A 22,580-nucleotide genomic window follows, 5' to 3' on the forward strand; every position below is an offset into this window, starting at 1 on the left:
AAGGGGGTGGATCACCTGAGGTCAGGAGTTTGAGACCAGCCTGGCCAACATGGTGAAACCTCATCTCTACTAAAAATACAAAAATTAGCTGGGCGTTTTGGCGGGTGCCTGTAATCCCAGCTACTCAGGAGGCTGAAGCAGGAGAATTGCTTGAACCTGGGAGGCAGAGGTTGCGGTGAGCTGAGATCGCGCCATTGCACTCCAGCCTGGGCAACAGAATGAGACTCCATCTCACAAAAAAAAATAAAAAAAAAAAAGAAAAATATGGTCACTTTCTCAGATAACTATGCCATTATTATACCTAAGAAAACTACAAAAATTCTTTAGCATAATTTACTATCCAGTCCATAATCACATTTCCTCATTGTCCAAACAAAGTCTGTTTTACAGTTGACTGGTTTGTATCAGGATTAAACCAAGGCCCACACCTGTGATTTGATGATGTTTTGAAGTCTTCCTTAATGTAGGCCAGCACCTCTCCCCATTTTTTCCTCACCATTGACTTAATCAAGAAGCTGTCATTGGTTGTCCAGTAAAGGGTTTTTTAAGTACTGCACTGATGTTTTAGAAGATTGTTCTGGAGGCAGTATAAAGATTCTGGGGGGGAGGAAGAAAGAGGCAAAATTAGAAATTGTTAACAGAGGTTCTCTTGAAGGTGGAATTATGGATGATTTCACTTCCTACATTTATGCATCATTTGAATATTTTTATGATTAACATGTTATTTTTATAACTAAATACTTCTACTTCAAGAGAGGAGGAAAAAAGATTTGAAACAGGGAAACCAATTAGGTACCTGTTTCTTTAGTCTGAGAAAGAGGTAGTGAGAACCTGTGGGTGGTGGTGATAGGGATGGGGAGCAGAAAATGGACTTGAGCTACTTGGAAGGTAGGTGCATAGGACTGGGTGACTGGATGTGGGGTGAGTCAGAGGGTAGCATGGGGCTTGACTCGGGTTTCCAGCTTTGAGTTCTTGGGATGGATGGTGGTGCCATCCATATAGGATAATGGTTATAAGAAAACTAGAGGGTTTTTAGTGTGGGCCAGGAAACGATTTGAGTTTGGGTATGTCTGGAGGGTAACTTCTGTGAGGTAGGCTATGGAGATACATAGACACAGCCTTGAAGCTGGGGGTGGAAGGGTTGGTCTGTGGGTGTGGGAGTCACCAGGAGGGCACTGGTGGGTATGGAAGAATGTGTGTAGAGTGAAGAACAGTTTCACAGTGTGGGGTGACGGGAGAGGGCCCAGGTAGGAGAATGTGAAGGAGCAGCCAGAGATCAGGAGAACTAGGAAAGAATAGTGTATCCAGGGCCAGGGCAGGAGAAAAGTTCAAGACAACTGGAGATATGGCCAAGTGTGCCTTGTATTAAAGGGCAGGGTCCTGCTGAGTGCGGGAAGTTGAAGAGGTAGTGATTGGATTCTGGGGATCTAAGGAAGTGGGAGTGCGGGTGGAGGGACTGGAGGGGATGGCTGCAGATAGGTTTTTTGTTTGTTTTTGAGACAAGGTCTTGTGTTGCCCAGGCTGGAGTGCAGTGGTGCGATCTCTGCTCACTGCAGCCTTGACCTCCCAGGCTCAAAGGATTCTCCCACCTCAGCCTCTCAAGTAGTTGGGACTATAGGCATGTGCCATCGTGCCCAGCTAATTTTTTTATTTTTGTAGTGATGGGGTATCCTTATGTTGCCTAGGCTAATCTTAAACTCCTGGGCTCAAGTGATCCTCCTGTCTCGGCCTCCCAAAGTGCTGAGATATAGGCATGAGCCATCACACCCAGCCTGTGTTTTTAAATTGTGGTAATATATACATGATATGAAATTTACCTATTTTAACAGTTTTTGTAGTATACAGTTCAGTGGCAGTAAGTACATTAACTTTGTTGGGCCGCTGTCACCAGAATGCAGATGGTTTTGAGGTGGGAGGAGATGGGGAATTTATCTCTGAGGGTCGCCTAGAGTAGTCAGATAATTACCTCTGCTTAGTGCAACCCAGTGCTTTTCAAAAGCCACTACTCTTAGAAACTCTTCATTGGTTTCCATCTAGTTCCCTTTCTTCTTTGAAGCTCTAGAGTACTTGCTTCTTAATGCCCTTGCCATAGGCTGGTGAAGAATATAACCTTCTAGAAGCTGGGCTCTGTGCCACATTCAACCTCATTTCTTGAGTTACCAGCCCGGTCCACAGGGCTTGGCCTATGAAACCCTCTGTAATGAGGATGGAATGAGTAAATGGAAGGTCAGGTTTGTTTTAGTAAGAAGCCACCATCAGAATTAATTGACTGGGAGGAATAAGGGACAGATAGTCAAGGTTTGGGGGCAGAAGCTGAGCAACTTTGCCCATCCCTGGAGAGGTCTAATAGCACTGGATCTATATTTGTAGACAACTGGGTTCCTTAGAGCACCCTTATATTCCCCTACCCCCACTTTAAGCATCCCCAAGCTGTGATTTGGGCTGCCTGCTGTTCAGTTTCCATGCCACCATCTATGTCAAGGGCCTTTTTTAGGTCAGTTTGGTAAACTGCAGTTTTTGGTAAAAGCACCCTGGCTGACTGGCTGCCAAAGCTGTAGAGTTTTCATTACCTACTGACTGAGCCTCAGCCATATGTCTCCTGCAGAAGTTCTTGTTAGTTCAAGCTGCTTTGAAAAGTGAGTTCCCAAAACAAGGTGGGAGAACAATTGGTTCTTCTCTGTACAGAATAAACCCTAACAGGAACACTAACCTTGATGCTGGTGCCGGATGTTGGAGGAGCGAGGAAAGAACTCAGGAGCCTTGAGCTCCAGCTTTCTTACAGGCAGGGCCCTGGGAAACTACCTGCTATCCCACCCTGTCTGCAAAAAGAGCCCTTTGGGGAAGGATTTATTACTGCCATTTTACTGGTAGGGCTGCTACTCGTCCAGGCGCATACAGCTAGTTGGTTTCTGTTATATACTGAGGGAATTTAGAAACTGGAGCAATCCCAGGGAAGGCAGCACCATGAGAAGGGTGCGGATGCCATAGTAGCAGGAGGAGTACTGGCCAGGAGATGAGGAAATGTGAAAAAATATTCAAATATTTGAATGGACCTGACTACTTTGGTCAGAGGCAGCATGACGGTAGTGGAAAGGGCTCAGACTTCAGACTTGGACACTAGGTCTCTGTCCCTGAGGTTAGAAATCATGTCTTGTTCATCTCTACACTGCCAAAACAAGTATTCCCACCGTATGCTGGCTATATAGGAGGTGCTGTGAACATACTGATCATGGAAAAAGTGTCCTCTTCCTTTCCCAAGCTGCATTCTGGTGTTCTTCACCTTCACCCTTCCACCTCCTCTGGGTGATCTTAGGTACCTCCTACCCTGTATTCGTTTCCTATTGCTGCTATAACAAGGTACCACAAACACAGAGGCTGAAACACTTGTGCTCTTGTGGTTCTTTAGTTTAGAAGTCTGAAATGGGTTTCACTGAGCTAAAATGAAGGCGTCAGCAGGGCTGTGTACCTTCCTGGAGGCTCTCGGGGGAGGACCCATTTGCTTGCCCTTTCCAGCCTCCCTAGGCCGTCCACATTCCTTGGCTCCTGGACCTCTACGTCCATGGTCAAAGGCAGGGGCATCCAGCCAAGTGTCTCTGGCATCACATCACTCATATAGACTCTTCTGCTTCCTTCTGTTGTATTCCCCATTGGGATTATACTGGGCCCACCTGAATGATCCAGGATACTCCCTATTGTAAAGACTATCTGATTAGCAGTCTTAATTCTCTTTTACCATGGTAGAATAACATATTCACAGGGATTGGGATGTGGGCATATTGGGGAACCATTATTCTCTCTACCAAATATCCTATTATCTCCCTTTCACAAGCTGCTGCTTTGCCTATAAAGCCGAGCTCATGTAGCCCCTATACAATTCTAGAGGAAATTTCTTTCTCAAACTATGATCTCATTTTTCCCTTGATCTTTTCAAAAATACTCTGTGATGTATTCACTCCTTAGTTTCTTATTCTTTGTCCACTGGAACTTATCTCAAAAACCAGTCCTGATAGCTCCCTGTTGCTGAGTGAGTCCCTTGGCCACTTCCCTGCTCAGCTCTTCTGTGTTCTTTTGCCTGTGGATCTCCCCCTCCCCGAAGCCGTCCCTTTGTTGGCTTTCTGGTATTCCTCTTACCTGTCTGCTTCGGAGTCTCCTTTTCTCCCTTCTTCCTCCTGTCCCTGGAAGGCTTAGTCAATTTATCACCCACGACAATCTCATCTCCCACCATTATAATTCTGAACCTGGTGCTGCGGGTTCCCAGATCTTGCTCTGACCTCTTTTCTGAACCCCCTGAATTTCTTATTGCCTCCCCTGGGTATTTCCAAATGAAAAGACCCTTGGATCCATGTTGTGTACCCCACACAGCTTGTTTAACCTGGTTTGTTATTAGCCTCCACTTCCTCCACATGAGCCCTGTCACCTTGGTGGTCCAGGCTAGAAATCCCCACCGTTTCTGGCTTCTTTATTCTCATTCCTTTTTTCCCTAGTCTGCCACAGCCCACAGGTTTAGGCCTATTGTCCAGGTGCCCTCAAAGTGATGGCGGGGGCAGGTCGGTGGCAGGGGGGGAAACAGGAATATTATTGGGGTATAGGAATAAAGCAACATTAACTTTATTTTTATCTTAACCTTTTATAGTCTATTTTTGCTTTAAAATGTGCATATGTGCATTAGTATTAGTATATGTAATTGATTAGTAAGTAATATATAGGTTGGGGGTACGTGCTCCTAAATTTTCTATTTACATGGTAAGACTATCAAAGTTGGGCAAGTATGAGTTTTCCAGTTTGTTTTAACCAAAGAACCCTTTTACTTACTTATTGATTGATTGGAGACAAAGTCTCACTTCTGTCATCTAGGCTGGAGTGCAGTGGTGCAGTCTCAGCTCACTCGCTGCAGCCTTGACCTTCCAGGCTCAGGTGATCCTCCCACCTCAGCCTCCCAAAGTGCTAGGTTTGTAGGCATGAGCCACTGTGCCTGGCCAGAACCCTTTCTTTAAGTGAAATCTTAATCAATTAAAACATACAAATCAAAAGCAGAGCCATTCTGGTTGGAAAGAAGGTGGGGCCTCAAGCCCTTTTTGTTCACTCTAATGGAAGCTCCTTAGGCGCTTTCCGGATATACATTTTGAAAACCATTTTGGTTTAGACAGTTGATACAGTTCAGGTCTGATTAAATCTATGGTCATGTAAGTCTTCATGGACATCAGCAGGAAAAGATCCCTAATATCCTCACTCCACCATATTCCTCCATACTGCCGCAGCATCCTTACTCACCTAAGCACAGATCACATCTTCTTTGTTTCTCCACACCTTCTTCTTTTCCTGAGCAGGCCTTTGCACACAGTAGGTGCCCAGTGAATATTTGTTGAATGAATGGCAAATGGATGGCAAAACTTGTTGGCAAAATTTACATTTGGAAGATTAGGCTCTGTTCTTCCTGGACATGGCCTGTTCAGAAGTTGTTTTCTCTTGGCATTCCAACTGTGGTCCTTAACTCCTGGGGCTCTGTGTAGTCGCACATGGAGTCTGTAGGCCCGGGGTGTCTTCTCTAAAGTAGCACTGCAGCATTTATGGCATTGGTTTTTGTCACAGTTGTAAAGTGGCCCTCTTTCAGGCCTCATTTCCTTGCTTATGGATTTTGCTAACCCTACATCTCCTAATGTCAGTGTAACCAAGTTTTAAATATGTTGATTAGAAAGAAACCCTTCTGTAGTGTTTCTGAGTCAATCCTGTACATTTAAATCTAATTACATTTGCTCTGACATTATGTAAATGCAGTGTTAAATCAACCTTTCCCTTTGCAGCCAGGCCAGAGTTTCAGATGCACTTTCCGTCCTCACTGATGTTCTCCCCTAGAGAAGCAGCAGCTAACTGAGGAATGAACAGTATCTGCTAGAGCTGAAGTCTTGGCAGTGTATAAGGAGAAGGTGGCCTATTTTACTTTTAATAGGTTAGCTGCTGCTCACCCCTTTGGGTGTCCCCTAGACACTCCTGGGTGGCCCAGCTGCCTGGCATATTGTAACAGGTACTGTTGACCTACTGGGCCAAGGGAAGGGGTGCCTAGGCTCCTTGGGGGCTCTCTCACTTGGGCCACCTCGGTAGTCTCACGGCAGTGAGCTTAAGGGACGGGGCAAGGCTCTCTCAGAGCGGAAGCAGGCTTGTTTTTGGTACATTTGTTTCAGGCCGCTCCTGAGAAGGCCAAGAACCACACTTGGGTTTTCCCCAATATTTATATAATCCTGGTTCAGACTAGTTTGGTACGTGGTATTGTCACTTGGCTTTTTCTAAGACAGGTATTTTCTGTGTTTGGTTTTATATGTCTTTTTGTTTCTCTGTGCCCCTCTCTTTCCTTTGGTTTTCATTGTAAGGGTGACTTGTGCTGTCTCTCAAGTGGAGACAAGACCAATTTAATTTCTTGTGGTTTGCCTAGGTTGCGGATGAATACATGTTTTCCCTGGAGGAGAATAAGAAGTCCAAGGGACGCCGTCAGCCTTTAAGCAAGCTCCCCCGCCATCACCCCCTTGTGCTACAGGAGTGTGTCAGTGATGATGGTAAGTGTTGTTTTTCCTTCACCAGGAAGAAAGCAGCTCACCACATGAGACTTGACAGGACAGGACATCAGAAGGCCAAGCTGAGGGATAAGGGTGGGCCTGTGGCTTACCTGCTCTTCCAGATTTCCATAGAGAGGACTGGATTTCCTTATATCTAATTCACTAACCAGATTTCATTATAAGTTTGAGTATCTTGCAGTGTACCTTAATAGGGGATAATTGCAGGCAGGTTTTTTCCTTTCTTTTCCTGGGAAGTACACGGCTGATTTTTCAAGATAGAAACTCCTGTCAGTGATGCAAAGCCTTGTGCTGGATATGTGGCTGCAAAGATAACTAAGATATGTCTGTGCCCTCAAGACACTCACAGCGTAGTGGGGAAACTGGACAGGTGAACAGAACTCAAGAAAGAAGAGGCAGCTGGGCGCGGTGGCTCACGCTTGTAATCCCAGCGCTTTGGAAGGCCAAGGCGGGCAGATCACGAGGTTAGGAGATCAAGACTATCCTGGCTAACACATGAAACCCCATCTCTACTAAAACTACAAAAAATTAGCCGGGTGTCATGGCCCATGCCTGTAGTCCCAGCTACTCAGGAGGCTGAAGCAGGAGAATTGCTTGAACCCAGGAGGCGGAGGTTTCAGTGAGCTGAGATTGCGCCACTGCACTCCAGCCTGGGCAACAGAGCGAGACACCGTCTCAAAAAAAAAAAGAAGAGGTGTTACTCTGGGGCAGAAGGACAGCATGCCTTGGAGAAGAGGAGCAGGAGGCTGTAGTCAGAGGAATTCTAGTCAGCTCAGTGTGGCTAGAGCTGGAGGGCAAGGCCAGAGAGTGATAGGTGGGTTAGGAGGAGAGGGACCAGATCCTGGAGAGCATTATCACGGAGGCCAGAGTGAGGAGTTTGTCTTAACTGGCATTCAGGAGCTAGTAACACGTTTCAAGCAGAGGAATGACATGGTCATTTAGATTCCTTTAGAAAAGATCACTCCTAGTGCTGGCATCTTGAGGATGGCTTTGAGAGGACCACATGGGCTTCCATAATGGTCTGTCTACAATATGTAGGTCTGAAGTAGGATAGTGGTGGTAGGGAATATATTTGGAAGATAAAATCAACTGGATTTGGTGACTGGCTGTGGAGCTATGAGGATGGTAGTTGAGGAGGATGAGTTGAGTGCCTCCCTGGTTTGTAGCTTTGGTTGGGGAAACCTGAGCTCAGTGTTTATGGAGGACGTAGACTTAGGAGTTGGCACTGAGGTGACATTTGATACAATTGTTGGAATAATGAGGCTGTTCTTGGGGAGGGGACCAAGGTGGGTGAGCAGAGGCTGGGGCTAGGTGGACAGAGGAGGGAAGGAAGCCTGTGAAGGAGGCAGAGAAGCAGGGTAAGCAGACATGTGTAAGGAAAACCAGGAAATGTGGCACTGAAGCTCAGGGTACATTGACATCAGTGGAGAGTGGTCTCCTGTGCTGTCTGGAGCCCAGAGATCCAGGAAGATCAGCACTGCCGAGCCTCAGCTCCGGCTCGGTTGGTGACTGGGCCCTGGCACCCTCAAGGAGAGCAGAGTCAATTGTACTTGTTACTCTTGACTAACGTCAGACCCTGTCCTACCTGGTCCTCTCCTTCCTGATCAGTGCCCCATCTCTGCCTTTTTTTTTTTTTTTAAGTAGAAAGATCATGATATGGCTGGGCATGGTGGCTCATGCCTGTAATCCCAGCACTTTGGGAGGCTAAGGCGGGTGGATCACAAGGTCAGGAGATCAAGACCATCCTGGTTAACATGGTGAAACCCCATCTCTACTAAAAATACAAAAAATTAGCCAGGTGTGGTGGCGGGCGCCTGTAGTCTCAGCTACTCAGGAGGCTGAGACAGGAGAATGGCTTGAAACTGGGAGGCGGAGCTTGCAGTGAGCCGAGATGATACCACTGCACTCCAGCCTGGGTGACAGAGCAAGACTCCATCTCAATAAAAACAACCACCACCAAAAAAAAAAAAAAAAAGATCATGATAAACAGGGTGGGGAACATCCCTTCTATCCTCCATTCAGAAGTGTGGCAGAACCCTGAGTCAGGTCCTAGGAAGTTCTCTGTGTTCTTATTCCAGCCCAGACAGAAAGTTCAGGTTCTCTGGGTAGCACTAACCTATCTCCCGATTGGTTTAAAGCAATACAGACTTTAGGAAACTGGAAAAGTTACCAAGAGGAATACAAAATTACCCCCTTCAAAGATGACCATTATAAATATATTAACATATTATCTTCTTGACTTTTCTAGTCAGATATTAGAGTATGTCCATGTATATCTTTTTAAAATAATGCAGTTGAGATAATACACAACTTTCCCCTACTTTTTTTGTTTCGTGTTTTTTTTTTTTGAGACAGAGTCTCACTCACTCTGTTGCCCAGGCTGGAGTGCAGTGGCGTGATCTTGGCTCACTGCAACCTCTGCCTCCTGGGTTCAAGTGATTCTCCTGCCTCAACCTCCCAAATAGCTAGGATCACAGGCGTGTGCTGCGACTCCCGGCTAATTTTTGTATCTTTAGTAGAGACAGGGTTTTGCCATGTTGGGCTGGCTGGTCTCAAACTCCTGACCTCAAGTGATCCGCCCACTTCAGCCTCCCAAAGTGCTGGGATTACAGGCGTGAGCCACCACGCCCAGCCCCATAATATCCTTTAATCTTCAGTCCATGACCATCTTTCCGTCCTTGTCCCAAGAATGTTTTTTATAGTTATTTCTTTTGAACTCTAATATAAATCAAGCTAAGGTCACATACTGTATTTGGAAGTTATGTTTCTTTAGTGTTGTATGCCCCTCCCCCTACTTTAAAAAAATTTCAATTCAAGCATAACAGTTCAGTGACATGCACACATTTTAACTGTACAGCTCAATGAAATTTTATGTATGTAAACTGTGTAATTTTGCTTCCTGCAATTTTCACTTAACGTAGTGAACATTTTCCCTCATCATTCAGTATCACAAATGGAATGATCTGGGGCCACTTTCGGCTTTGTAAACGAAACAGATGTCAGTGTGTTAATTGTTTAGTTGTGAGTGTGAGCCTGCCTGTCTGTTTCTGTTTCTTCCATTCTATCTTGGTCACTCCTGTTTGGCCAGGATAACGAAAAAAAGTCTGTGCTTGGGTTCTGGGCACCATGGCTCCTGATTGCAACTGAACAATGGGGCATATAGGGGTTGATTTTCATTGTCTGCGTTGGTGTCCTTAGGGTACACTGAGGTGGCGCACAATGGCAGCTGCCAGATGCCTTCAGATTAAACATGACTGTGAGGGCAGGGTAGAAAACTATCTGCACTGAGCTGGAGTTGTCAGAAATGAAGAAACAGGCACCTAATGGAAGTACAGACCAGAGCTCTCCTTGGCTGCTTTGAACAGATTTCAGGGGCCTTTGAGAAAGCACTTCTGTTTGGGAAGAAGGAGGGTCATAGCTGAGGACTGATGATGCCACTCACAGCGAGATGCAGGGATCCCCTAGGATGCCCTGTGTGATGGGGCTGGCACAGAGCCAGTCTCCTTTCAGGGGCCGCATACTTGGGCCTTGCTTGGTCACACTTGCCAAAGAAGGGCATAGCAACTGTAGCTTCTCTTACCTCCCTCGCATGGTAGAGCATCTGGAGAAACATTTTGGACATCTACCAAAGACTGCCCTCATTTACTCATAACCTTCAGAATTTTGGCGTTTCCTTTACTTCCCTGTTTCTGTTTCCTTGTTTCTGCTGGGAGCTTGTGGACTATGCCCATGTTTTACTGATTTAGGAAGAACTGGGAAATGTGCACCTTCATCACTTATATGAGTTTTGTGAGCAAACTTTTTTTGATTTCCACTTAGCAGTATGTCCCTTTCTTGTAGGAAGATGCACCCAAAGGGGATTTTTCCTTCCCAGGCCCTGGTGAAGTCTGATGAGTTGTATGTTCTGCTGTCTAGCGTACCTAGGAGACACCATCTGTCATGACCAGGGATATATAAAGGGCCAGGAAGTCAGTATTTTAGGCTTTACAGCCCTCATTAGTCTCTGTGGTTGTCACCGTCTTTTTTTTTTTTTTAAGCCCCAATGCTGAAAATGTAAAAACAAAGCTGGGTGCAGTGGCACGTGCCTGTAATCCAAGCTACTTGGGCGGCTGCAATGGGAGGATCACTTGAGTCCAGGAGTTTGAGGCTGTGGTGGGCTATGATCACACATGTAAATAGCCACTGTACTCCAGCCTGGGCAGCATAGCGAGACCCCATCACAAAGATGTAAAAACAATTCTTAACTTCCCGAGTGGGCTGGATTTAGCCTGCAGGATATTGTTTGCCAGCGTCAGGACATCACATCTTGTGGCTGGGAAGAGGAATCATCTTGGACATGTAGCTCCGCTTTCTTCTGAGGCAGAGCTAGGAGGGGTTGGGGAGCCTTGTCCAGAATAGGTACAAACCCCTGACCTTTCCAGAGGAAGCTGGAAAGTCCTGGCCAAGGACCATGATATTACAACTTTTAAGCTTTGCCAATTCCCTGTTATTTTCCTTCCTTGTTTAGCTGCACTAAAGGGAAAACTAAAAGGTAAAGGACTTAACAGGCTGACATTTTGGAGGCAGCAAATAAGATGGTTTCTGGCAAGATGGTGCTTCATTCTGCTGTCCTTGGGCAGAGGGGCTGAATGTGGTAGCTGTTAAGGGAGAGCAGAGCAAGCTGAGCTCATGGGACAGGAGGAAAATTGGAGGCCATGAGTCAGTTTGGCCAGGGAATGGGGTACTGGCAGGACTGCCTACACATCATCAAGATACTGAAGGAGTCTACTGACAGTTCTTCCATCCTTTGCCTTTATCATCCTTAGGAATCCAGGAGTCACCCTTGGTCCAAACCTAGGACCAGGAGTCCTAGTTGAACTCATCTGCTCTCCAGGCAGAGCCACACATGTGCAGGGTTGGTGCTGACTCACATTTCTGTTTCCTCCGCTAGAGACATCTGAACAGCTGACCCCTGAGGAAGAGGCTGAGGAGACAGAGGCCTGGGCCAAGCCTCTGAGCCAACTGTGGCAGAACCGACCTCCAAACTTTGAGGCTGAGAAGGAATTCAATGAGACCATGGCCCAGCAGGCCCCTCACTGCGCTGTCTGTATGATCTTCCAGACTTACCATCAGGTAAGCCAGCTTCATGCACTCTGTTTACCCAGGACCAGCAATCAGAGGGAAGCTAGATTTAATTGTGAGTATATAGCTTGTCACTGATTGTCTTGGGAAAGGCCACCTCCATCTCTGGCATTCTCTGCCCCATCTGTGTATTGGTCAGTCTTCTCCAGGCAGATAACCCAGCAACATGGGTTTCAATTGAGAATGCTTTGGAGATGAGCTGAGAGTGGGCTTGGCTCCCCTTTGCACATGCACTCACCACAGACATCATTGTTTGCAGAGCAATCTGCATTTTTCTTATTCTGGTCCGTGGTTATTCCTGCCAAGTGGTTTGTAGTCCTGGCCAGTGTGGAGAACTAATTTCTTTACCACAGTCTGAACTTCAGCTGAAAAGCCAGATCCTCTAATGTTGTTTTTCTTTTCCCATTGCCACAATGGGTGTTGCCAGTAGCAGAAGGAACTTGGGAGGGGTAGAAGCAAGGGCCCGATATGTGAGGAGGGGTTGGGAAGCAAGACTGCTGAGCTCAGCTGTGTGCTTCATACTCTAGGGCATCTATGGATTCACTCATAGATCTCTCTGGGTCCAGCTCTAGGATGCCAGGAAGGCATTCACAGCAGCAGGTGCCAGGGGACCAGCTCAGTCTCAGCTGGAACCTGCACAGCATGGCAGGTAGATAAGTGGTCCTTAACCTGCCCTGGTGGTTAAAGTAGCATGGCTACTGCTGAGGCTGGCAGGGCTCCCGATTCATGCTTGCTGAAAATGGAACCTCAGAGCAACACACTTTGGATTAGGAACTCACTAAATCTTTCCATTGACAAAAAGCAAAACCAAAGCCTTTGCCTATGAGGGGAGTGAATGGCTGGGTTCTTACTATAAGCAGATCTACTAAATAGGAGCTTCACAAATGGCATAGGCTCTGGGATTGACATCTTTCTGGGCCTCATCCTTGGAATGGGGATGCAGGTGCCATCCAGCAGATATTTGCAATCAGTATAGTTTGCCAAGGGAAGTATGTGGATATAAGTTCTTCCTGGAGGGACCCTGAGCCAGGAATCACACAGGTGGGGCTCCAGCCATGTAACAGTGCTGCAGCTCAGGTGACCTGCTAACAGGCACCACAAGAGGCAATTAGTGCTGGCCTATTAGGAGCATCTGCTCTGGGTACACTCCCTGGGTGGGGTCACTGCATGGTGTAGCACATAAGGGAGCCCACAGTAGCAGCCTAGCTGCTAACATTTCAGTGCATTTTTTTTTTTTTTTTAAAGATGGAGTCTCAGTCTGTTACCCAGGCTGGAGTGCAGTGGCGTGATCTCGCTCACTGCAACCTCTGCCTCCCCAGTTCAAGCGATTCTCCTGCCTCAGCCTCCCAAATAGCTGGGACTACAGGCATGCGCCACCACGCCCAGCTAATTTTTGTATTTTTAGTAGAGATGGGGGTTTCACCATGTTGGCCAGGCTGATCTCGAACTCCTGACCTCTGGTGATCCACCTGCCTTGGCCTCCTGAAGTGCTGGGATTACAGGCATGAGCCACCTCGCCTGGCCTCTCAGTGCATTTTGTTACCACTTGCTTTGGGAAGATTGAAATCCCAGTTGCCTCTTACCTTGCTCCCTTTTCTCAGTTGTCCCCTAGGGGTCTTTGTATAATGCTGCTGTGAGAAATTGAATTGGAGTCATTAGAGGTAACTTCAATTAGCAGCTCCGGGATAATGGCTGTGCACCCGGGAGCTGTAGCCATAGTCAGATTGGTAAGAGAGCCAGCTTTCTGCTGATAGAGCAGGTGGAAGGCTAAGAGCATAGACATGTACTCACTGAGGTGTACACTTGTTCTTTCCCCTTAGGTTGAGTTTGGAGGCTTTAATCAGAACTGCGGAAATGCTTCAGATTTAGCCCCCCAGAAGCAGAGGACCAAGCCATTGATTCCGGAAATGTGCTTCACTTCGACTGGCTGCAGCACGGACATCAACCTTTCTACTCCTTACCTTGAGGAGGATGGCACCAGCATACTTGTTTCCTGCAAGAAGTGCAGCGTCCGGGTCCATGCCAGTGAGTGCTGCTCACCTTTCTGTGTGTCCTGTCCCAAGAGTATGGGCCTGCCTGCTGGAAGTTCTTGCTACCTCCTGGCCTCCCAGCCCCTAAAAGATTGTTGATGTTTTATTGGGAGAGTCTGTTGCTAGCTGATTTTTTCTGTGTCTCCAGGGGTCCATACTGGCACTAGGCATCTCTGTGCCATCTCTTGGTTGCAGATAGCAGAAAGGGATTAGTCCCTGCCACTTACTAGGTGTTTGTACCAGTGAATCTACAGTTTCTGACTTTTTGAGACTTTGAGCCATACTATATGCCTGAGTCCTGGGGACTCAGACTAAAGAAAACTAAGGGGTTTCTGTGAGATTTGCTTGTAGCTTTGGGAGGTGGTATGTGGAAAGGAATTGCAAATCTCCCTTCTGACTCTGACCACTGGGTTTAATTTTCACATCTTGGTGCCTCTGTTAGGTTGCTATGGGGTCCCCCCTGCAAAGGCTTCTGAAGACTGGATGTGTTCTCGCTGTTCAGCCAATGCCCTGGAGGAGGTGAGTGATCCCACGTGGTTACTGTCTTCACCATAAGTCTTGGTGCATATTCAGGGCCGGACGATTTCATGTTGGACTCAGTATTCCCAGCAGTCTGCATAGGCTCTGGTATGCAGTGATGTCAGAGAGCAAGTATTGTGAGAGTAAATCCTATGACAGTGAGAGTGGTTGCTGCCCACTTAACGGAGTCTGGACGCTGTGTTAGCTCCATTATGTGAAGACCAACTAGTGGTCTTCCTGTGGGAAGAACGATAACTCCCTTAAAAGAATTTAGCCATTTTGAGTTGGAGCCTCAGAAAGGGGCTCAGATGATTCATTGTGCAGTTTTCTCTTCACCGTACCCCTGGAACCTGGCTGTACCTAGCCCACAAAAGAAGCAGTCAGATCCCTGTCGTGCCTCTAGTTGGAGCAAAGTATCTTTCATGACTTTGCTAAGAGTTGTTATTAGCAGTAACAGTGAAGAGGATTATATGAAGTCACGGGAATACTTGGCACACTTTAGCCCTGAGTGGCCTCTCCTTCCGACAGGGCGTCCTGGTGCAGGGGCTGCCTGGGTGAAGCCCCACATGCTATTATGCTGCTTTCTTATGTGGAGGAGTTGCCCAAAGCAGGTCCAGGGGAGAGCAGATTGAATGTTAATGACTTGGTGTTAACCACTTTTTCCTCCCTCTCCTTTCTTGGCAGGACTGCTGTTTATGCTCATTACGAGGAGGGGCCCTGCAGAGAGCAAATGATGACAGGTAAGTTTCCTGAGCAGTGCCTTGGAATGCACAGGCTCAGTTCTGAAGCACACAGTGTCTTTGTGAGGGCACTAGCTGTTCTTCTGAATGACTGATGAGGATTTGGGAAGCACATCGTGTGGAGCTGGAATAGCATCTCCAAGACTCATTTTAAAAATGGAATGCTAAGGGAGCCAAGCAGTCCCAGACTTTCCAACTCCAGCTGCTCCTCTGCAGCAGAGATGTCAATGACACCCTCCGTTGGAGGCGCTAAGAATGGACTCATGAGAATATGAAGGCTGTGAAGGTGATGCGCAGGGACTGTGTGGGCTGGAGTCAGGACATTCACCTTGTCACAGCTGGCGCTGGTGGGCAGAGGCGGCCACAGGCTAGCAAGCACTTCTCCACATGGCAAACTCCCTGGCTCAGACCTGCTGTTTGGAATGAAACGAGTGTGCTCAAGGAGGACACTGAGGAGAGCTCAGACAGGCCCACCCACTATGGAACCAAATCTACTGAAGTTTCTGGGCTTCTCAGCTGTTGGGCAACTCATTTTTATGGAGTGAATCTTTGTGCTTAGACATATGCTTGGTTGCTCTGAGGTGGAAACGTAAGATGAATGAGGTTTCTGACGTGGGAGAGCTGGCTGTTCAGGGCATGGTGCATGCAGGTCAGTGCTGAGTATCCTGCTTCTAAGTAGAATCCCGTGGCAACTTGCAGCATATGTTCAGTCCAGCCGTCTGCCCTCAAGAGTCCTTGTCATGCTGTCCCTGAGAGATGGCTACTCTGCTTGCTGCTTCTGCTCCTTCAAAGGCACTTGCTGCCATTATTTGAGGTCACTGTGTTCCTCACAATCACAGGATAGTGCTGGGAACATTCTTATTTGGAGTGGAAATGGCTCTGTTTGAACCTCTCACCTTTACCTCTGAATGCCTGTTCTTCCCTCCAGGGCCACACAGAACAAATCCGTTCCTACTCTAAAAAGACAGCCCCACTAGTACTGCAGACAGCTTCATGGAGCCCCAGTGTTGTCTGTTGTAGGTTTTCACGTAGCATGGTTTTAAGAATTGTCACCATTTTAGTTCTTTTCCTCTTGGTGCATGCTAGTTTCCCAAAATGTCCACAACTTACTTTAGTTCTTAAGGATGTCCGTTGAATACACCTCTCAGAGTAAGTGGGGCTTGGGTCAAACCTTAAGGATTAAACAGTGAGTCAGCTATGGAAAAAGGGAGCAGAAGGGAGAGGTCATTTCAGCCTGGGGGAGAGGTTTGGGCAGAGGCCAAGAGAGAGAGCTGTGATTACTGGCAGATTGGGGCACAGCCGGCGATGTTTTCAGGAAGCACTTGGGTCCTGTGGTAAAGAGGTCTGCATGGAGCTCTCCAATTTATTCTCACTCCCTGAAACCTGCCACACACCATTAGCCTGCGGCTCTGCTCATTTTTCGACAGACAGTGAGTGAGTGGTATAAGAAGCATGATCCTGTGCTAACCTAGGGCAGTGGGCAGTGGCAGCAGTGGGGGTGACACTGCTTCCACGTACTCAGAGGAGAGACGGTTCTGGTTCTCACCGTCCTGGGTCCCAGGCACGTGCTGGTGGGAGTCAGTGGTCACCCAGGTGAGGGAGGAAGCACTGTCAGCAGGCCCACATGAGAAGAGAAGGCCACAGAACTTTGAGCCCAGAGGTGACTGAGGTAGCCTTTGCCTTTTGGCAGGTGGGTCCATGTTTCATGTGCTGTGGCAATTCTGGAAGCAAGGTTTGTCAACATTGCAGAAAGAAGTCCGGTGGATGTGAGCAAAATCCCCCTGCCCCGCTTCAAACTGGTAAGGGTTTGTAGACTACAGAATTTCCCGACTTACAAGTACCTGGGTAGAAGAGAACAGGGACCCCCCTCTGTCCCTTGGTTTTGGTTAGAGTTTGTGATTCTCACTCTGTGGTTAGATTCCTTAGTGGAGGCCAGGTGTGGTGGCTCACGCCTGTAGTCCTAGCCCTTTGTGGGGCCGAGGTGAGTGGATCATTGAGGTCAGGAGTTCAAGACTAGCCCGGGCAACATGGTGAAACCCCAACTCTACTAAAAATATAAAATTAGCCGAGAGTGGTGGTGTGCACCTATAATCCCAGCTCCTTGGGAATCTGAGGCAGGAGAATCACTTGAACCTGGGAGGCGGAGGTTGCAGTGAGCTGAGATTGTGCCACTGCACTCCAGCCTGGGCAACAGAGCAAGACTCTGTCTCCAAAAAAAAAAAAAAAAAAATTCTTGGTGGATAAAGTTGTAACCAGACCTGGATTAGAGCAGGCTGGTGTGTCCTTGTATTTTGGGAGGGACTCTTACTTGCTTGACTTTGCATTTGGGAGGGGAACAATAGAGGAAGCTGTAGTGTCAGTTCCTGCAATCACTGGTTTTCTTCCCCTGTGCTGCAGAAATGTATCTTCTGTAAGAAGCGGAGGAAAAGAACTGCTGGCTGCTGTGTGCAGTGTTCTCATGGCCGCTGCCCAACTGCCTTCCATGTGAGCTGCGCCCAGGCTGCCGGTGTGATGATGCAGCCTGACGACTGGCCTTTTGTGGTCTTCATTACCTGCTTTCGGCACAAGATTCCTAATTTGGAGGTGAGAGAGGGTGCCATTCTAGAATCCTCTTGACATTTTTCATGATCATTTTCTCTGCATGTTTTCCATTTATTGTGTCAGGAACAATTTCCTCAAGCATTCTGCATTATGAAGAGTGCTAATGAGTTAAGAGATTGAGAGATGGCCCCTGTCCATCTCCACTCCCTGCCTTGTACTCCATAATCCAGTAACACCAAACTGCTTGTAGTTGATTCCTTTTGATGATCTCTTTACTTGTCTGCCTCTCCATCAGGATAAACTCCTTGAGGGTCCATATCTTATTACTGTGGGCATCCTTATTACTTAACCTAGTGTCCGGGACATGCAGAACCTCTGAAAATGTTGAGAACAAATGGGGAGGGCTCCCAAGAGTTAACCATGAATTGCCAGAGAGTAGAGATTTCTGCAGTTCTCTGAATGGTAAAGATTAGAGAAAAAGTGACATGTAATGTTAGCTAGAGGAGCTACGAAGAGGATTGGGTAGAAGGTGGCATTTGAAGTGGGTCTTAAACAATAAGAAGGAATTGTGTGCGGAGACTGTTGTGTGCAGAGCTTCAGAAACAGAACGAGCAGGCTGTGGAAGAAGGACCCTGAAAGACTGGTTATGGGAGTATGACAGTGTGTGGGAGTGTGATGCCTGAGAGGCGGACAACGGCAGAGGATGAGGGCCCTGCACTGCCACTCTCAGGACTCTGACCTCTCTTCACTGGATGAGGAGAACTTGTTGAATATTTTGATTCTGAACTATAGTTTTTGATAATCACTTAGGTGTTTGAAGAGAGGATTCAGAATAAGAATTTGAGGCCAGAAAACCAGTTAGCCTAGGAGAGAGTGAGGTCTGAAATGGGAACACATAGGCAGGGCTTTGGGGTACATTTACCTTTGAGATCTCCCAACAGGTAGAACTGATAGGATTTGATGACCCTCGTGGGTTGAGAAGGGGAGAGGAGGAGGAAAGGGGGAGTGAATACTGAAGATGACTCAGGTTAATCCCTTGAGAGATGGGAAGGATGCTAATGTGATGTTAGTAACTGCAATCAGGAACTGAGTTGAAGCAGTGTTGCTCTGCAAGGGAGAGAGGGAGGGATGAGAAAGAGGAAAGTAAATGCTAAGGTCGCTGAGCATTCTGGAGAGTAACTGTGAGGGTAAAGATTTGGCTATTAGCATATAACAGCATAGTTAAATCTAGTTCCCATTAGAAACTGGGCTCTGGAGATTCCCAGTGGGAGGAGCAGGTAGCAGAGCATGAACCAGTGAAAGCAGCTGAGAAAGTGAAGCAAGGCAGTGGGAGGAGGGAGGGTCACATTCGACAGAGAAGGCAGGGCTGGTGTGGTGGTCACTAAGTACCACAAACTGGAGTGTCCCTGTGGGGTAGTCAGGTCAGATGCCAGACCGTAGTCGGGGAAGGCTCTGCCATGAGTAAGTTACAATCTAATAGAGGAGACGATCATACAGGTTTGACAACAATGTGGTAAATACATAATCAAAGGAAGAACGTGATAGACGGCCAGCCCAGAAGGATGAACTTTTCACTCTGCCATTTGGGATTGCAGAAAAGTCCTGATTGGCTGACTGCATTCTTTTTCATAAAGATGTTGAACATGACAGGTGGTCAGGGGTATGGTTAGGACCTTAGGAAGATGGGAACATATTCTAGTGAGAATGAGACTCTGGAGTGTCTCAAGGGCCCTGCCATAGCCATCTCTGGTGCCCTCACCATGCCCTTCTCATTGTGAACTTGCCCTTGACGCAGGTAAAAACTTGAGGTAGTACGAGTCACAGATATGTAGGGAAATAGGAGTTTTTTCATACATAGAATAGTTATTTTGTGATAATCATTAGTACTCCACATGCTTAAGCTGGCAGCTGTAGACTGCTGGTGCTATGAGGAAATTGGGGGGACTGATGAGTTAGTATTTCTTTCACTGATTTATTCTTCAAATATTTATTGAGCATTTACTATATGCCAGGCACAGTTTTAGGTGCCAGGACTATACCACTGAACAAGACAAAAAAGTCCTTGCCCTTCTGGTGCATACAGTATAGTTGAAGGATACATAGAAGCAAGTAAATACACAGTATAGCAGATGGTGAGAAGTGCAGGGATAAAAATTAAGTCAGATAAGGGGAATGGAAGATTAAGTAGTAAGGAATGACATCAATAAGTTGATACTGGGATGGGAGTCAGTGTGCAAGTAACTGGGGAATGGCATCTCAGGTAGAAGAACCAGCAGTGCCAAAGCCCTGGGTGGCAGCACATGTGGCATACTCATTCAGGGAACAGCAAGGGGGGCCAGCATGGCTGGGGCAGAGTGCCTGGGCAGGCTAGCAGGCACACTTGGAAATGAGGCTGTCACATGCTTTGTGATCTTGTTTGCATCAAGGGCAAGTTCAGGATGAGAAGGGCATGATGAGGGCACCAGAGATGGCAATGGCAGGGCCCTTGGAATGGGGGGCAGTTCGTCGTGTGTAGCTGGAGACATCTGGGAAACTTAAGTCTCTGTGCCCTAGCCCCGAGGGTAATGCCGATGCTAAGATGTGATGCAGCTTTGCCTGGGGGCCCAGGCCTCAGGGCACCTATTGAGTCTTTCCTTCCATACTTTGATGTCAGTTCTTGGCAAGATCAGAGAAGTCCTTGTTGTTGTTCAGAGGGTTCTGGGTAAGACAATGTGGTATAAGGGCCAGTTGTGGACTAGCTAAATTTATGGGAGGAGCTAAATTTATGGAGAAAAATGTGGTACTGGTCTCTTCCAGTGTCCTGGCTGGGATGGCGGGTATCTGGAAAGGCTTGTTTTAGCTCCCATCTCTTCTCTCCTTTTTACTTTTACTTTCCCATGTTTATCTTTCCCTGATAAGGAGGGACTAACTGATCTTGGTCTCCATATGCCAGGCCTGCCAACTCCACATGTGAGTAACCGAAGCCTCTGTTTTTTTCCAGCGTGCCAAGGGGGCCTTGCAAAGCATCACTGCAGGCCAGAAAGTCATTAGCAAGCATAAGAATGGGCGCTTCTACCAGTGTGAAGTGGTCAGGCTCACCACCGAGACCTTCTATGAAGTCAACTTTGATGATGGCTCCTTCAGTGACAATCTTTATCCTGAGGACATAGTGGTAATAACTGCACGGAGCTTCTCAGGCAGTTTGGAATGGGGGATGTTTCTAAGGTCTGGCTGGCAGACTGTGTGTGTGTGCCTGCTTCTTCTAGCCAGGCCCATGGTCCCATCACCTGGTCCTCAAACAGAAAGAAGCATCTGTACCAGTCTTTCCTTGTAAAGAAAACTGCATGCTGCCAGGGTACCCTATATTCCCTAGAAGTACCTGGGAATCAGTATTTCTGCAATTCCTTGAAACCTGCAACTGTTGGCTGTCTAAATTGTCCTTGAGGGCATTCTAGTGCAATAGGAGAGCCCAGGCTTTGGAATCAAATGTGCCAATACCAGATTCATTGCCTAGTAGCTGTGTGATTTTAGGAGAATTATCCACCTCTCTTTTCTACCAGGCCCTCTTACTAGAGGTATAGAATCTGCTTTTGTTTCTTCACAGTGGGCTTTAGGGCTAAGTAGAAACTGCCTGGAGACACCACTGGCCTGCTTATGTTATTAACACCTGAGACACGGTGGCCCCACGTGGACCTAGTTCTAGGTCTGGCTTGGTATTGAGGACTTAGTTGAGGTTTCCCCTACCCCCACCTTGCCTTTTCAGTTGGTAGACTAACCAAAGTAGAGAGGAATGAAACAATTTTTTCCTTTAACAAATCAGGTACTGTCCCATGTTTATACCACATTAGCCACTCAGTTGCTAAAAGCACATTCATAGTTACAAGGTAGACTTATAGAAAAGGGGACATTAGTAGTACTCATAGCAGTAGTATAGCTATCATTTATTTACATTTTATTTATTTTTTATTTTTTTGTTTTTTTTTGAGACAGAGTCTCGTTCTGTTGCCCAGGCTGGAGTGCAGTGGTGCGATCTTGGCTCACTGCAAGCTCCGCCTCCCGGGTTCACGCCATTCTCCTGCCTCAGCCTCCCGAGGAGCTGGGACTACAGGCCCCCGCCACCACGCCTGGCTAACTTTTTGTATTTTTAGTAGAGACGGGGTTTCACCGTGTTAGCCAGGATGGTCTCGATCTCCTGACCTCATGATTCGCCCCTCTCGGCCTCCCAAAGTGCTGGGATTACAGGTGTGAGCCACCACACCCGGCCTATTTACATTTTATTTTTGAGACAGGGTTTCACTCTGACGCCCAGGCTGGAGTGCAGTAGCACAATCTCAGCTCACTGCAGCCTCAACTTGCTGGATTCAGGTGATCCTCCCACCTCAGCCTCCCTGGTAGCTGGGACTACAGGCATGCACCACCACACCCTGCTAATTTTTAAATTTTGTGTAGAGATGGGCTTTTGCTGTGTTCCCCAGGCTGGTCTCGAACTCCTGGGCTCAAGTGATCTGCCCACCTTGGCCGCTCAAAGTGTTGGGATTACAGGCATGAGCCTCTGTGCCCGGCCTTATTTTTTTTTTTTTGAGAGACCAGGTCTCTCTATCACTTAGGCTGGAGTGCAGTGGCTGTATCATAGCTCACTGCAGTCTCAAACTCCTGAACTCAAGTGATACTCCTGCTTCAGCTTCCCAGGTAGCTGGGACTACAGGCACATGCAACCATGCCTGGCTAATTTTTGAATTTTTTGTAGCGACAAGGGTCTTGCTTTGTTGCTCAGGCTGGTCTCGAACTCCCAGCTTGAAGCAGTCCTCACATCTTGGGCCCCCAAACCACTGGGATTACAAGAGTTTGAGCCAACACACCTGGCCCTTGCTGTAATTTATTAAGCTGGTACAGTATGCCAGGGACTATGCTAAGTGGTTATTTCAAGTATCTCTTTATCTTCTTATACCCACTCTGAGAAGTATGTGGTATTATCTCTAACTTACAGTGGTTTCAGGACTCCATTTTCTACAAGTTAGAGACCCCAAAGAGCCTGTGTTTCTCTGGGTTATATCTAAAAGTATTTATTCTTATTAGAAGTTAAA

At 47.2% G+C, this 22,580-nt stretch overlaps 1 protein-coding gene across 1 annotated transcript in view; it reads left to right on the forward strand.

Annotated features, from left to right (window-relative positions):
• The window catches only part of KDM4A (lysine (K)-specific demethylase 4A), a 60,065-nt gene that overhangs the window by 30,827 nt on the left and 6,658 nt on the right, over positions 1-22,580 (forward strand). Inside the window, exons 12-19 of the mRNA XM_011945575.1 lie at positions 6,428-6,548; positions 11,497-11,678; positions 13,508-13,712; positions 14,160-14,236; positions 14,921-14,976; positions 16,667-16,775; positions 17,374-17,559; positions 20,498-20,668. Of these exons, the coding sequence (XP_011800965.1) occupies positions 6,428-6,548; positions 11,497-11,678; positions 13,508-13,712; positions 14,160-14,236; positions 14,921-14,976; positions 16,667-16,775; positions 17,374-17,559; positions 20,498-20,668 (1,107 nt within the window). The remainder of the gene's footprint in view (positions 1-6,427; positions 6,549-11,496; positions 11,679-13,507; positions 13,713-14,159; positions 14,237-14,920; positions 14,977-16,666; positions 16,776-17,373; positions 17,560-20,497; positions 20,669-22,580) is intronic.

Source organism: Colobus angolensis, unplaced genomic scaffold, assembly GCF_000951035.1.
Source record: "Colobus angolensis palliatus isolate OR3802 unplaced genomic scaffold, Cang.pa_1.0 Scaffold106, whole genome shotgun sequence".
In the NCBI taxonomy this organism is placed as follows: domain Eukaryota; kingdom Metazoa; phylum Chordata; class Mammalia; order Primates; family Cercopithecidae; genus Colobus; species Colobus angolensis.